General features: G+C 35.2%; 1 protein-coding gene across 3 annotated transcripts in view; it reads left to right on the forward strand.

The window, feature by feature from the left end:
* Window positions 1-15,834, forward strand: part of TMEM184C (transmembrane protein 184C) — a 30,859-nt gene extending 15,025 nt beyond the window's left edge. The window contains exons 5-10 of one of the 3 annotated variants that reach the window (XM_057728167.1): window positions 9,642-9,716; window positions 10,821-10,914; window positions 12,544-12,656; window positions 14,068-14,167; window positions 14,687-14,858; window positions 15,077-15,834. In XM_057728167.1, the coding sequence (XP_057584150.1) occupies window positions 9,642-9,716; window positions 10,821-10,914; window positions 12,544-12,656; window positions 14,068-14,167; window positions 14,687-14,858; window positions 15,077-15,342 (820 nt within the window). In that variant the 3' untranslated portion in view covers window positions 15,343-15,834. The remainder of the gene's footprint in view (window positions 1-9,641; window positions 9,717-10,820; window positions 10,915-12,543; window positions 12,657-14,067; window positions 14,168-14,686; window positions 14,859-15,076) is intronic. The other 2 variants (XM_057728169.1, XM_057728168.1) reach the window with 2 other exon arrangements.
* Window positions 15,835-17,209: the final 1,375 nt, after the last annotated feature.

The raw sequence follows: 17,209 nt of genomic DNA on the forward strand, positions 1-17,209 counted from the left end.
CAAACTGTTTTCCATAGTCACTGTACCAACTTACATTCCCACCAACAGTGCAGGAGAGTTCCCTTTTCTCCACACCCTCTCAAACATTTATTGTTTCTAGATGTTTTGATGATGGCCATTCTGACTGGTGTGAGGTGATACCTCATTGTGGCTTTGACTTGCATTTCTCTAATGATTAGTGATGTTGAGCATCTTTTCATGTGTTTGTTGGCCATCTGTATGTCTTCTTTGGAGAAATGTCTGTTTAGGTCTTCCACCCATTTGTGGATTGGGTTATTTGCTTTTTTGGTATTAAGCTGCATGAGCTGTTTGTATATTTTGGAGATTAATTCTTTGTCCGTTGCTTCGTTGGCAAGTATTTTCTCCCATTTTGAGGGTTGTCTTTTTGTCTTGTTTATGGTTTCTTTCGCTGTGCAAAAGCTTTTAAGTCTCATTAGGTCCCATCTGTTTATTCTTGATTTTATTTCCATGATTCTAGCAGGTGGGTCAAAAAGAATCTTGCTTTGATGTATGCCATAGAGTGTTCTGCCTATGTTTTCCTCTAGGAGTTTTATAGTGTCTGGCCTTACATGTAGGTCTTTAATCCATTTGGAGTTTATTTTTGTGTATGGTGTTCTTTTACATGTAGCTGTCCAATTTTCCCAGCACCACTTATTGAAGAGGCTGTCTTTTTTCCATTGTATATTCGTGCCTCCTTTGTCAAAGATAAGGTGCCCATATGTGCTTGGGTTTACCTCTGAGTTCTCTATTTTGTTCCATTGATCTTCCTTTCTGTTTTTGTGCCAGTACCATACTGTCTTGATCACTGTGGCCTTGTAGTATAGTTTGAAGTCAGGAAGCCTGATTCCACTGACTCCATCTTTCCTTCTCAAGATTGCTTTGGCTATTCGTGGTCTTTTGCATTTCCATACAAATCGTAAGATTTCTTGTTCTAGTTCTGTGAAAAGTGCTGTTAGTAATTTGATAGGGGTTGCGTTGAATCTGTAAATTGCTTTGGGTAGTATAGTCATTTTCACAATGTTGATTCTTCCAATCCAAGAACATGGTATGTCTCTCCATCTGTTTGTGTCGTCTTTGATTTCCTTCACCAGTGTCTTATACTTTTCTGCATACAAGTCTTTTGCCTCCTTAGGCAGGTTGATTCCTAGGTGTTTTATTCTTTTTGTTGCAGTGGTAAATGGGAGAGTTTCCTTAATTTCTCTTTCTGCTTTTTCGTTGTTAGTGTATAGGAATGCAAGAGATTTCTGTGCATTAATTTTGTATCCTGCTACTTTACTAAATTCATCAATTAGTGCTAGCAGTTTTCTGGTGGAGTCTTTCGGGTTTTCTATGTATAATATCATGTCACCTGCTAAGAGTGACAATTTTCCTTCTTCTTTTCCAATTTGGATTCCTTTTATTTCATTTTCTTCTCTGATTGCTGTGGTTAAAACTTCCAAAACTATGTTGAATAATAGTGGTGAGAGTGAGCACCCTTGTCTTGTTCCTGTTCTTAGAAGGAATTCTTTCAGTTTTTCACCATTTAGAACGATGTTGACTTTTGGTTTCTGATACATGGCTTTTATTATGTTGAGGTAATTTCCTTCTATGCCCATTTTCTGGAGAGTTTTTATCATAAATCAATGTTGAATTTTGTCAAAAGCTTTTTCTGCATCTATTAAGATTATCATATGGTTTTTATCCTTCAATTTGTTGATATGATGTATCACATTGATTGATTTGCGTATATTGAAGAATCCTGGCATCCCAGGGATAAACCCCACTTGCTCATGGTGTATGATCTTTTTAATGTGCTATTGGATTCTGTTGGCTAGTATTTTGTTGAGGATTTTTGCATCTATGTTGATCAGTGATATTGGCCTGTAATGTTCTTTTTTTGTGACATCCTTGCCTGGTTTTGGTATCAGGGTGATGGTGGCCTCATAGAATGAGTTTGGGAGTGTTCCTTCCTCTGCAATTTTTTGGAAGAGCTTGAGAAGGATGGGTGTTATCTCTTCTCTAAATTTTTGATAAAATTCACGTGACTCCATCTGGTCCTGGACTTTTGTTTGTTGGGAGATTTTTAATCACAGTCTCAATTTCCATATTTGTGATTGGTCTGTTCATATTTTCTATTTCTTCCTGGTTCAGTCTTGAAAGATTGTACTTTTCTAAGAGTTTATCCTTTTCTTCCAGGTTATGTGGTTTATATAGTTGATTGTAGTAGTCTCTCATGATCTTCTGTATTTCTGCGGTGTCAGTTGTTGCTTCTCCTTTTTCATTTCTAATTCTGTTGATTTGTGTCTTCTCCCTTTTTTTCCTGATGTCTGGCTAATGATTTATCAATTTTGTTTACCTTCTCAAAGAACCAGCTTTTAGTTTCATTGATCTTTGCTATTGTTTCCTTCCTTTCTTTTTCATTTATTTCTGCTCTGATCTTTATGATTTCTTTCCTTCTGCGCACTTTGGGGTTTCTTTGTTCTTCTTTCTCTAGTTGTTTTAGGTGAAAGGTGAGGTTGTTGATTTGATATTTTTCTTGTTTCTTGAGGTAGGACTGTATTGCTATTAACTTCCCTCTTAGAACTGCTTTTGCTGCATCCCATAGGTTTTGGGTTGTTGTGTTTTCATTGTCATTTGTTTCTAGGTATTTTTTGATTTCCCCTTTGATTTCTTTAGTGATTTCTTGGTTGTTTAATAGCGTATTGTTTAGCCTCCATGTGTTTGTGTTTTTTATAGTTTTTTCCTTGTAATTGATATCTAGTCTCATGGTGTTGTGGTCAGAGAAGATACTTGATATGATTTCAATTTTCTTGAATTTACCGAGGCTTGACTTGTAACCCAAGATGTGATCTATCCTGGAAAATGTTCCATGTTCACTTGAGAAGTGCATTCTGTAGTTTTTGGATGGAATGTCCTATAAATATCAATTACGTCGAGATGGTCTAATGTGTCATTTAAAGCTTGTGTGTCCTTATTTATTTTCTGTTTGGATGATCTGTCCATTGATGTAAGTGGAGTGTTAAAGTCCCCTACTATTATTGTATTACTGTCGATTTCCTCTTTCATAGTTGTTAGCATTTGCCTTATGTATTGAGGTGTTCCTATATTGGGTGCATATATATTTATAATTATCTTGTCTTCTTGGATTGATCCCTTGATGTTTATGTAATGTCCTTTCTTGTCTCTTGTAACATTTTTTATTTTAAAGTCTATTTTATCTGATATGAGTTGCTACTCCAGCTTTCTTTTGATTTCCATTTGCATGGAGTATCTTTTTTCCATCCCCTCACTTTCCATCTGTATGTGTCCCTAGGTCTGAAGTGGGTCTCTTGTAGACAGCATATATGTGGGTCTTGTTTTTGTATCCATTCAGCCAGTCTATGTCTTTTGGTTGGTGCATTTAGTCCATTTACATTCAAGGTAATTATCGATATATATGTTCCTATTACCATTTTCTTAATTTTTTGTTTTGTTATGTTTTTGTAGGTCCTTTTCTTATGTTTCCCACTTAGAGAAGTTCCTTTAGCATTTGTTGTAGGGCTGGCTTGGTGGTGTTGAATTCTCTTAGCTGTTGCTTGTCTGTAAAGCTTTTGATTTCTCTGTCGAATCTGAATGAGATCCTTGCTGGATAGAGTACCCTTGGTTGTAGGTTCTTCCCTTTCATCACTTTAAATATACCGTGTCACTCCCTTCTGGCTTGCAGAGTTTCTGCTGAGAAATCAGCTGTTAACCTTATGGCAGTTCCCTTGTATGTTATTTGTCGTTTTTCCCTTGTATGTTATTTGTCATTTTTCCCTTGTTGCTTTTAATAACTTTTCTCTGTCTTTAATTTTTGTCAGTTTGACTACTGTATGTCTTGGCGTGTTTCTCCTTGGGTTTGTCCTGCCTGGGACTCTCTGCGCTTCTTGCACTTGGGTAGCTATTTCCTTTCCCATGTTAGGGAAGTTTTCAACTAGAATCTCTTCCAGTATTTTCTCAGGTCCTTTCTCTCTCTCTTCTCCTTCTGGGACCTCTATAATGCGAATGTTGGTGCATTAAACATTGTCCCAGAGGCTGTCTTCAGTTCTTTTCATTCTTTTTTATTTATTCTTTTCTGCATCAGTGATTATCACCATTCTGTCTTCCAGGTCACTTATTCGCCCTTCTCCCTCAGTTAATCTGCTGTTGGTTCTTTCTAGTGTATTTTTCATTTCTGTTATTGTGTTGCAGATCTGTTTGTTTGTTCTTTAATTCTTCTAGGTCTTTGGTAAACTTTTCTATCTTTGCATCCAGTCTTTTTTCAAAGTCCTGGATCATCTTTGCCATCATTATTCTGAATTCTTTTCCTGGAAGAGTGCCTCTCTCCTCTTCATTTAGTTGTTTTTCTGGGGTTTTATCCTGTCCCTTCATCTGGTACAAAGTCCTCTGCTTTTCATTTTCTCTATCTTTCTGTGGCTGTGGTTTTCAGTTCCAGGGAACGAAATACTGCTGATACTGCTTGATACTGCTGTCTGCCCTCTTGTGGAGGAAGCTATCTAGGAGGCTTCTGCATGCTTCCTGATGGGAGGGACTGATGGTGGGTTGGGCTGGATAGGTGGAGCTCAGTAAAACTTTAATCTGATGAGGTGGGCAGAGCTCAGTAAAACTTTAATCTGCTTGTCTGCCGGTGGGTGAGGCTGTGTTCTCACCTTGTTAGTTGTTTGGCCTGAGACTACCCAGCACTGGAGCTTACAGGCTCTTTGGTAGGGCTAATGGCAGACTCTGGGAGGTCTCAAGCCAATGAGCATTTCCCAGAACCCCTGCCACCATTGCCCCGTCTCCTTGGTGAGCCACAGCTGCCCCCCACCTCTGCAGGCAACCCTCCAACACCAGCAGGTAGGTCTGGTTCTGTCTCCTATGAGGTCACTGCTCTTTCTTCCTGGGTCCTGGTGAGCACACTATTTTTTGTGTGCCCTCCAAGAGTAGGGTCTCTGTTTCCCCCAGTCCTGTGGAGTTCCTGCTGGCTTTCAAAATCTCATTCTCATTCAAATCTGATTCACATCCTGCTGGCTTTCAAAGTCTGATTCTCTGGGGATTCCTCCTCCCATTGCTGGACCCCCAGGTTGGGAAGCCTGACATGGGGCTCAGAACCCTCACTTTAGTGGGTGGACTTCTGTGGTATAACTGTTCTCTTGTTTGTGAGTCACCCACCCAGCATTTATGGGATTTGATTTTAACGCGATTGCCTGCCTCCTTTGGTCTCATTGCGGCTTCTCCTTTGTCTCTGGATGTGGGGTGTCTTTTTTGGTGAGTTCCAGTGTCTTTCTGTCGATGATTGTTCAGCAGTTAGTTGTAATACCAGTACTCTTGCAGGAGGAAGTGAGCACATGTTCTCTTACTCCACCATCTTAAACAGGCTAGGAATTATTGCCTTTTATTTATATGTCATAGGAAGAGATTATATACTGTTCCTTGAAAGATTAGCTCTGGACTTTTCTTTGTGGGAGAACAGTTCTAGAACTATTTATGCTTTCTGTTGTTCCTGGAATAAATTTTTTTTTAACTATAGTATTTGGGAGTTAGGCATATAGACAGAGTTTTAAAGTGTATGGATATATATTAGTTTATATCTTAATGTCTTTTGAATCTGTCATTATGACTCCTTTTCCATTTCTAATGTTATTAGTATCTCTGTTTTTGCTTGAACAGTCTTTCCAGAAGTTTGCCTATTTTTAACTAATCTTTTTAAGAACTGACTCTTGGTTTTGTTGATTCTGTGTAGTATGTTTTGTTTTCTGTTTCATTCGTTTGTAGTCTATTTTTACTTCCTTTCTCCCATTTCTTTTGGTTTACTCTGTTCTTATTCTAACGAGTCTTAGCTCATTAATTTACAGTCTTTTTTTTTAATGCTGCATTTAAAACTATACATTTCCATTCAAGTTCTGTATTCACTGAATTCCTGTTTCTGTTGGGGTTTGTTTGCTTTTTTTGAGATATGATTGACATACAACATTATATTAGTTTCAGTGTCCAATATAATTATTCAGTATTAGTGTATACAGTAAATGAAATGACACCTGCAATAAGTCTATTGAACATATATTGCCCATGACGCTATTTTCATATTTAACGTTTTCATTATCATCCAGTTTAAGGTTTTTATTTATTTATTTGTTAAATTTATTTTTTTTTTATTGGCTTTGTTGGGTCTTTGTTGCTGCACACGGGCTTTCTCTAGCTGCAGAGAGCAGGGCTACTCTTTGTTTTGGCACGCGGGCTTCTCACTACCATTGCTTCTCTTGTTGTGGAGCACCGGCTTTAGGAGCATGGGCTTCAGTAGTTGTGGCAAATGGGCTCAGTAATTGTGGTGCACGGGCTTAGTTGCTCAGCGGCATGTGGGATCTTCCTGGAGCAGGGATCGAACCCATATCCCCTGCATTGGTAGGCAGATTCTTAACCACTAGTACCACCTAGGAAGTCCCCAGTTTAAGGTTTTTAATTTTCTGTTTGGATTTCTTCTTTCCCCAGGTTATTTTGAAGTATTTTAAAATTTCCAAATATGAGGATTTTGTTTTTCATTTTATTTATTTGCATTGTAGTCAGAGAATATACTATGAGACAGTCTTTGAATTTGGTTATAATTTGTTTCATGCCTTCTAGTACATGATCAGTTTTTATAATGGTTCTCTGTGGGCTTGAAGAGAATGTGTATGCTCTATTAGGGAGTGGCTGTGAGATATTTATGTCCATGAGGTCAATTGTATTTTATTGTGTTGCTCAGTTTGTCTACATTTGTGTTGATTTTGGCTACTTGTTCTGTCAGTTACTGAAAGAGATGTTGAAACTCTGCCACTGATAATTTGTCAATTTCTTTGTGAAAGTCTGTCAAGTTTTTACTTTATATTTAGATGCTGTTTCTATTCCAAAAAAATCTTTTGTTGTCATAAAGTTACTTTGTCTGATGTTAACAGGTTTCCTATCTTTGGTTAGTATTTGCCTGGCTTATCTTTCTCTACCTTTTACTTTCATCTTTTCTGTGTGCTTGTCTTTTAGGTGTATAACTTTTTTTTTAAGTTTAGTGTTTGTTTTTTAAAAATCTAATCTGACAATCTGTCACTTACACAAGGTAGCCTAGTAACATTTTTGTGATTATTGATATATTCATTTATAATTTTGCCACTTTTTGTTCTATATCTCTCACTTTTTTCTAATTTCCTTTTTTCATTGATTACACTTCTAAAATAAACTTTTTTTTGGAATAATTTTAAATTTACAGAAAAGTTGCAGATACAAGCAGATGTCCCGTTACCTTTCATCCACCTTCCCCTAATATTAACATCTTATGGAATCCTGGTATATTTGTCAAAAGTAAGACATAACAGTGGTACAATACTGTTAAATGCAGACTGTTCAGATTTCCTCAGTTTTTCCACTAATGCCCTCCTTCTGTTCCAGGATCCAAGAATCCAGATTGCATTTAACCTCTTTTTAAAAATATAAAAATGTTCATTTAATACTTTGAAAAGGTATAAGAAGTTTGAGAAGATCCTTCTAATTATTTAATAAAGATTTTAATAAATAACTTTAAAGTTTTTCAAACGTTTGTGGAATATAAACAAATATAATAGAATTTAATAGACAAATCTGTTTTATTCCACCCACATTTAATGACAGTTGTTACATGTCTCTGATTCCATGTTGGCAATTGTTAAAATATATGTTTATATGTATGTATGTATATATATATATATAGTCTTGAAAACCAAAAGCTTTTTCCTAACGTATCTAGTGGTAAAACTATGATCTTTGACTCTCTGTAATTTCTGTCTTACCGTTTATGGAATACATATTTTCACTGCAGCTCTATCAATATAGGGTTACAGTTGCTACTCCAAATCCCACTGGTAGTTGATTACATTCTTTTATTGCTGTTTTTCTTATTCTATTTCTTTTCCCTCACTACTAGTTTGGAAGTTACAGTTTCTATTTCTAGTCTTATTGTGACTATTATAAAGTCTTACTTTAATCTTGAAAATTAGATATCAAATTTTGGATAGAATTTTTTTGTACTACTTTTATAGTTTTAACTACAGTACAACAATTTATTTGTTCCTTACTTCTTGCATCTCAGATCTCTCTGGGATCATTTCCTTCTTTAAAGCATGGCCCTTGAAAGCTCATTTAGTGTCAGTGTATCAGTGGCAAATTTTCTCAGATATACTTATCCAAAAGTATCTTTATTTTGCCCTCATTCTTGAAAGATAGTTTTGCTGGATGTAATGCCTTGTTGACGGGAACTTAAGACCCTCTCTGTCGTTGATGTTTGGCAGTTTCACTACCAAGTGTCTAATCCCTGCGTAATTTCCAGTCTCTTGATTTTGTGTTTTTGCTCAGCTCTGAAATGTTCTCAGCCATAACCTGCTGATTTTGCCCTTCCTCTGATTTTGCCCTTTACTCTTCTGAGATTTTTAAGTATATGTTAGACCTTCTGATTCTGTTCTATTCTTTGTAACTCTCTTTCACGGTTGTCTCTTTGTCTCAGCCTTTGTTACATTGTGGCCAGTTTCTTCAGATACATCTTCCAGTTCATTAATTCTCCACAGCTTTCAAAGGTATCTAATTGACTATTTAATACTTTTGCACAGTCATGCGACTGGTCTCAGGTTCCGTTTGACAGTCAGCTCATAGAACGCTGTAGGTTTAACCCAACCCCTACTTAATTGAGCTTTGTAAAGAGTATGGGACCAGAAGCACAGCCTGTATAGCCAGGCATTTTCATCAAGAGGTCTTGCAGCAAGCCCAAGTACAGCTCCCAGGCCCACCTCCACAGGGGCCACTTAGTTGTCAATGGGAGTGAACCACCTCAGCACAAAGAAGGCCCTCAGCACGTAGAACCCCATCGGTTTTTTATTCAGTTCTAGTAACCCAGTGCCTCAGGGTCTGTATGTCAGGTTCATTCTTCCCAGTCCAGATGTAATTCTTAAATTAGGGGATTTGTGATACATGAAATTGATAAAGGAGTGCTAAATGAAATTGATAAAGGAGTGCTAAATAAATGTTTGCCCTCAGAGCATCTTTGTCTTCTAAGAAGGCTTACACAAGGCTCTCTTTTGGTAGTTGTTTTGGGACTTTTTGGCTTTGTTTCTGTTTGCTTGTTACTCCTTGTGAATTTTCGCCTACATTAAGTGAGCTCAGTGATAAAATAAAAACTCTTTTATGTAGGATCTTTGTTTTGTTCTTTCAGACTGTCTAGTCAGTGATACTCTCTGGAATTTTATACACACACACACACACACACACCCCCCAAACTTGAAACTGAATCGTAAGTGTAAATAATATTTTCTAAATATACGCAATCCTACACATAATTTTTTACTCGGTTTTTCTTCCAGAAACATACAGGGACCCACTTCCATTCTTTTTGTTTCTGTTCTTTGTTGCACTATTCAGGAATTTGATACTGGACATAAAAAGGGAGATCTTTCAGAAGATGCAGTTGTTACATAATTTTAAAAATAGTATTTAAATAGTTTGTATGCTACCATCCATATTCTTCCCCAGGAGCCATTTAGAATGACTAAATTAAAAGAATTAAATATAAATATGGCATCATTTGTCAAAGTGATTTTAATTTGGGGGCTTTGGAGAAAACTTGATACTAGTGAAATGGGTAGTTGAAATGCTAAGTTCTTTTTCTTTGGCAGAGTATTGCTGTTTAGATGCAAACTGGGTGTATTACAATATACAGTTGTCAGACCATTCACCACCATCGTTGCTTTGTAAGTACATAGAACTTATTTTTCAAACATTCTCATGCTCTTATACTTAAGTGGAACAGCTGAGTAGAAAAGCATATAAAGAGTATTACTTGTTTATAACACATCTAGTGTGTTATAAAAACACAGTATATAGAAATCCTACTGTGTTAGAATAAGGTGACTGTTTATAGGCAAGGAATCACCACAGAATTCTTCTAAATAATATTCTCTCTGGAGATTTCTGGAAAGCATTTTAAAAATATTTTTTTCAAGGAAAAAATATTTTTTTTCAAGTATTAATGTTCATATAGCCTTACAGAAACATACATGAAGTTAAAGTATACCACTTAAGATTCATTACATGCTTTCATTTTCTATTTACTGTATTCCAAAGAAGAAAACATTTTTCTTTTTTTAAAAATTCTGTCAAGTCTTAGCACTTGAGGTAAAATGAGATATCATTAAGCTACCTGGTAAAACTATTCCCTAAAAATTTAAGAACATCAAACAGTTTAAAGCAGGTAGATTGTGTCTTATCTGCTAGTTATACTAGCATTCTGTCTGTTCACAGAGGAAGAATGGGAAGAAAGGGGAAAGAAGCATTCAATTCTTTATTCTGCCTTTGTGCTAGCAATTCTTTAGCGACAGTTGCCTTAGAATTAAGTCTAATTCACTTATTTATGAAGGCATGCTTTATTTCTCTGCTGTTACGGAAATTGGGAAATCATGCAAATTAATACTTAGATCTGGGTCATCATAAAAGTTGCCTCCAAGACAATTTGGGGAAAAAACTATAGCTGTAGTTATAGACCTGCATTATATGTTTTAACAATCTTTTTAAAATTAGGTAGCATTTTTTTGAATCTAATAATTACCCTTTCTAGTTCAATGTATGTGTCTTTTGGATTTACTTCAGATCAGAGGAATAATCATATGGTAACATTTCTAGCAAAATGTTTTTCTTTTAATTTTTGAACCACCTCTATGGGCAAAATCAAGTGATTATCTACAGGATCTTTGAGATAAACTGACTTCCAAATTTAAGTATTGCTGTCAATGCTGTATTTTAAAATATATTTTTGATTTAGTTATTCATAAAGTTGTCTCACTTTTACCATATTTTAGAATCTGTGAGCTGCTTCATATATATGATGAAGGGAACTTTAGCTTTTCAAATGCTTGGACTTACTTGGTTATAATAAACAATATGTCACAGTTGGTAAGTAAATATTCATCTTAACTACTGAATTTAGATCTGTAACTAAATTTTTTTAGGGGAAGTTTCTTCTGGAATAAAGCTTAATTGTAACTTTAATACTAAACTTGATTTGTAGGAAGAACTTGAAGAAACTTTAACATATATCTTTATACATATTTAAAAATATATGTTAATTATCTGGTGACTTATACATTGACTTGTTGATTGTGTTTTTTCAGTTGGTTCTGGTATTCATTGCACAGTTATATGGATATGTCATAAATAAAAGCACAACGCTCTCCTTAAAAAAAAATATCCTAGGCATATTCAGTAAGAAAAATGTCTTACTAGTGTATGACAGTACAGGGTTTGAATAAAAATGGGAGAATAAAATTCTCTATTTGGAATTGAAAATTGAGAATGCCAAATTTTTAAAAATGATGTTATAGAAACTGAAATGTTCCAAATATATAACTGTTGGATCCTTTCAACTTAAGAATATGCATGTTATTGAAAATCTTTCATTAATGCTTTCAGCAGAATAATAGTTTAGGTGCAATGGCATGCACGTGTGGTATTAGATTTATAATAAAAATGAAATGCTTGTGTATTCAAAACTTTTCCATATGTTCATATTCTCTGGAAACAGTAATTCCATTTCTGGGAATGCCTCCTCAAGAAATGGCCAGAAGTACTTTTGTGTTGAATATGCTTGTATATAAAGCCTATTGTTTGTTAATTGCAAAAGCCTGGAAATGGTCCAAAGCCTCGCGACAAGGACTGGTTAAATATACTATGTTCCTTCCATTGGCCAAAACATTAAGCAGTTATTTAATGAAATATATGGAAAAGGGCACTTTAAGTGGAAAAAAATCAGGCAACAAAATTTTATATTTAGTTGATGATACCTGTTAAAAACCAAATGTGTAGAAAGGAATGGTTGGATGATGAGACTATGAACAACTTTATACTTTACTGCTTTCATATTCCTAAAATATTTTAAATGAGCATTTTATAATGGGGAAAACTAAACTTTCAGGAAAAAATGTTCATTGCTATGCAGTGCTACACTAATTAGCGCTACACTGATTTCTAAAAATAATGTCTTGAGCATTTATCTTTAAAAAGTATTGATAAATTCAGCTGGATTAACATAGTGCCCTCAAGAAAAATGGTTTCCCTGATTCCTTACTTACCAATTTCATGGTCACAGTTTTGTTGAAATAGTACTTATTTATTGTGTTCACTTATAAATAACATGCATACAATAGTAGTTAGTAAGCTCAACCCTTATAAAATGAATGGTAATTTGTGTATAAAAGCCATTAACAAGCAGATAGATGTTTTTATTTTGGTTAAATGAGAGCCTTTTCTCCCATTCATGGCAGTCACTTGTTCACTGTGTTCCTTATGGTTCTTAAAACCATTTTCAGAAAAGATGTTATACGTTCCTTCTGAGAAATTTCATTCTGTATATATTCATCCACAGTAAACTGTAAGAGCTTGTTGTTAATCTAAAAATAGCATAATAAAGGCAAGAAAATTTTGCCTGAAACATTACCCTGTGCTAGGTCTCTAGCCTACATCCTTAATATTTCTAATGCCATATTCAGTTATTCTTATTGAAGAAGTGTAATTGTTTGTTTCTAGTTTGCCATGTATTGTCTCCTCCTGTTTTATAAAGTACTGAAGGAAGAACTGAGTCCAATTCAACCTGTGGGCAAATTTCTTTGTGTAAAGCTGGTGGTGTTTGTTTCTTTTTGGTAAGTGTTCCTTTCTCTTAAATGTTCTCATTTTCTCAAGGGCAATAAAACTGTTGGTTAGGGAGGACTTTTAAAAGTGTTAATAGGAAGATGAATTAAAATGTCTGCTTACCTTTTAAAAAGTTCATTCTTTTAGCCCTTCTTGATTTTTCATAAAGAAATAATCAGATGGTCACTGTAACATTTATAAAAAGAAAATAACTTGGTGTACCCCCCAAAAAAATAATAAAAAATAAAATAAAATAAAATAAAAAAGAAAATATCTGAGACACTAAGTGTCTTCAACACTAAGGGAATCATTAAAAGAAATCATGGTCTCTTCATATAAGAGAATACAGTTTGCAAGATAAACGATATAGAACATTTAATAATGTGAGGAAATGTGCATGAGTAAAAATATTGTTTAAAAGTATACATGGTCCCACTTTAGTAAAGGGGTGGGTGATAGGGGCCTAGAAACAAATACACCAAATTTAACAATATACAAATAATACAAAAAGGGGGGAAAGAAAAGTCTTGAAACCCCACCACCCAGAATGAATGAATGACATTGTGGTCCATGTCATTTATAAAGCGCCACAGAAATAGCTTCATACTATAAAAACTTGTAGAACTCAATGATATGTTTAGTATATTGTAGTTATAGTTCTTTGTAAGTACAGTGAGGATATAATTTTGTTGTTTGGGTTTTTTGTTTTAGACTCGTATAAAATTCTGATGTGTAGGTATAACTTTTTATCCAATCTCCTGTTAACATTGAGGTTGTTTCTAATTTTTTTTTTTACCATTACAAGCAATATTGAAGTGAATATTCTGTATATATTCATAGATCTGTGAAAGCTTGTCTATCTCATTTTAGCTGTTTAAATCTACCCTGAGAGCAAATCCCTAGATTTGCTTGAAATGCTCAGTATGACTCCTTGTCTTGGAGTGAGACCCCTTCTGAATTTGTCTCTAGTTCCAGGACTTCACACAAGACTAGTTTCAAAATGCTCTTTAAAATAATCTGAATAATCAGTTAATACATGCATAAATAACATTTAAGTATGTGTCCTTTATTTCATTTTAAATTCCTGTTGTACTAGGTGTTAGGCATTGTCTATGTATAGGAAGAACTTAAAATCTAATTAGTTGTGCACACTTTCAAAACAAAAAAAGACTATAAACGAAGTACTGAAGTTCTGAGAATATATAATCAAAATTCATGTGCTGAAACTCTACTAGAAGGGTAAATCTGTAAAAACAAATGTATTAATATAGATACAGTGTCTTCAGGAATGTGCTGTAAAGGCAGGGTGGTGGTGGTCCACAGGTTGTGCTGGGGCTTAACTTTTTAAATGGCATATCTTTAAAACAACTGCTCATTTTATGCTTGATATAGATTTGGCGTTTACCTTTTCCTAACATATAGGCAAGCAGTAGTTATTGCTTTGTTGGTAAAAGTTGGCGTTATTTCTGAAAAGCATACATGGGAATGGCAAACGGTAGAAGCTGTGGCCACAGGACTCCAGGTAAGGAGCGCTCTCTCTGAATTCAATAGAACTTTACTATTTGTTAAGCATTTTTACACGTTATCTCCTAAACCTGACAGCATGCAGGCTTCGGGGCTACTATTATCCTGACTTTCCACGTGAGGAAACAGGGAACCCTAGAAAAATTGGTCAGTTACTAATTTGTAATAGAACCAAGAACAGAACCTAGATTTTGTTATTCCTACTTAATTTCTCTTTCTGCATTTCTCCTCTAAGTCCTTGGGCAGTGGAGGAGAATGCATTGTACCTGGCAAAGAAATACTTGATTGAGGTAGTGCAAAACAGAGTTAAACTTTTGGCATTTTGTGTTGGTTCTTTTTTTGAAGAGGTCAAAAATCATTATTTTGGAAAATGGAAAAATGAACACAGTCTTGTGAGGAAAAAACAGCTGTTAACACTTAAGTACTTTTGGAACGGGAAAGATAGTGCTTTTTCCTTTATCTGCAAAACTAGATGTAAACTCCGGGACGGCTGACGCTGTTGTTGTTGTTGTCGTAGGACTTCATTATCTGTATTGAGATGTTCCTTGCTGCTATCGCTCATCACTACACTTTCTCATATAAACCGTATGTCCAAGAAGCAGAAGAGGGCTCATGCTTTGATTCCTTTCTTGCCATGTGGGATGTTTCAGACATTAGGGATGACATTTCTGAGCAAGTAAGGCATGTTGGTAAGTGCCGGCCATTTCATTCATTCAAAGGGGCTACTGTAGTTCTCCTGTCAGGTCTGCTCAAGAGGTGAAAAGACTTTGTGAGAAGCAGTAACCACAGAAAGGCTCTCCAAATTGGGAGGCAGGCAAGGGGGAGCTCATTTTCAGCACGGCAAGTTTATAGTGGTGAAAACAACCTAACTTTTGGCTAACTCGGAAACCTTTATGTTACTTTAAAGGAAGGACAGTCATGGGACATCCTAGGAAAAGGTTTTTTCCTGAGGATCAAGACCAGAATGAACATGCGAGCTTGCTGTCCTCATCATCACAGGATGCAATTTCCGTTGCCTCTTCTGTGCCACCTTCACCCATGGGCCACTATCAAGGGTTTGGACACACTGTGACTCCCCAGACTACACCTACTACAGCTGACATATCTGACAATATATGTAATGATACTACAGGAGAGAAAAAAGAACCTTTAGATAAGTCCGTGGCCTCCTGAACTGTGTGCAGAAGCAGACTGTGCTACTACCGTATTATTTCATGACCTGGTATCCCATTGCTCAGGATTTTGTGCTTGGGACAAGGCATTATTGACGGAAAATTTCAACAGAACGGCAAAAACCAGGTATATCTACTGGATTTATACAACTAGGTTTTGTATATCACAAATAATCAGTCTAAATATCCTAGACTTCGACTTGACTTCTTAACACTATAAGAGTATTACATACTCAAATGGTAGAAAATGACTACTAAACGTTCCTGACATTACAGTGCTTTATCAAGAGGAGGACATTAAAAAAAAAAATCAGTGCTTCCTACCACTGCTGCATGAATATAATGCTCTGGAATTAGCAGAAAGTGTAATTCAGAATACGAGTTAGTGGAACTGAATCATAATCGTGCCATATATGCTTACCTAACAATTATTTCTCTATTTCTCAACTGGATGTCTTTCAATAAATAAGAATTTATCATTTATTTTCTGCAACTTTTTATGTCTCTCATTCTTTAAACATAGACCCTTAATGTTTTAACAAAAAGTTTGTGATTAGAGGCACAGCAGGAAAAAATTAAGTCTAAAAAATTAAGGGTTGAAAATCATATACCTACAATGAAAGAAGCCTATATCTTGCATTCCTACCAGGAGAAACATCTATTAATCTTAAAACAACTACTGTCTAAAAATCATATTTGCACCAGTGCAAACAGATTAATAGGTTATCCAGGACTTTGGGATGAAAAGAATAAACTAGGTGAAAGAGTAGAAGAATAAATAAGAAACTTGTGATAGAAACAGAGTCTGCTTTTCCTCAGTGCTACTAAAGGTGTCAACAAATGTAAATCTGGGCTGAGTAGTCAATGATTTATCAAACCACAGTCAGAGGACTAACAGATGCTATTTGGGAGAAATTTATTACTTAGGATTGTTAATTGTTAATCACAACCCATTGGGTCTAACATTTTACACTAAAAACAAATACAGAAAGTGCCAGAGCAGTATATTGCAAATAGCAATAAGTATTATTTCTCAAAACCTCTGCTTTATATATTTAAACGCATATATATATATAGATACACATACACATACACACTGCTTCACAGTAATTAGATACAAAGTTTTTATTCTCTCCATTATTATAAACTAAACATTTCTACTGAAAGTAAAGTTAGGCAGTATAATATCAGAGGCAAGGGGACTAGGCAGTGTGGAGAGAAGGTGCATCTTATCTTCTGTGTGGCTAACCTACAAAGAGCACACAGCATATACAAGACATGATAATCTTCCTTATTAATCTCCCTATTTCAGGTCTTTAAAATCTGGACTAAATATTATTTTTTTCTTACTGTGTATCCAAATCAAAACTTTCCTGAATTTATCAGCTTTAAATTTTTTCTTTGCCGAAGGTAGATTAGGAAAAATGCTGCCGGCTAGGATTTTATTTTGTCCCTCTTTTACTCTCTTAATTATATTTAGTCTGTAGCTTAAATTCTTATTCAGGTTTGCATTCCCAAAACACAAAAACTGAGAAGGTGGTTCAGAAGTATTTCAGAATTTACAAGAAGCAAGTTTGGAATTTACAGGTAAGCATAAACCCTGAGTCTTCAGTGGAAGCCAACTTTTTGAGGTATACCCACTGTAAGTTTGGATTTGAGAGGAATAGCCGAGATGCCTAAAAAATAAATATCAGATTCAAAATTCCTTGTCTTTATAGCTTTAGAGTACAGACTAACAGGTTTGGCAAAATTTATTCTATAGTAAGTAAACCAAGCAATAAAAACAGTTTCCTAATTTGAAAAATTAATGACAGCCTTTTCCAGTAGTCTGCAGCAATATTTTTGTAATAATGCTACTCTTTAATTTA

This window comes from Hippopotamus amphibius, chromosome 3 (assembly GCF_030028045.1).
Source record: "Hippopotamus amphibius kiboko isolate mHipAmp2 chromosome 3, mHipAmp2.hap2, whole genome shotgun sequence".
Taxonomy (NCBI): Eukaryota; Metazoa; Chordata; class Mammalia; order Artiodactyla; family Hippopotamidae; genus Hippopotamus; species Hippopotamus amphibius.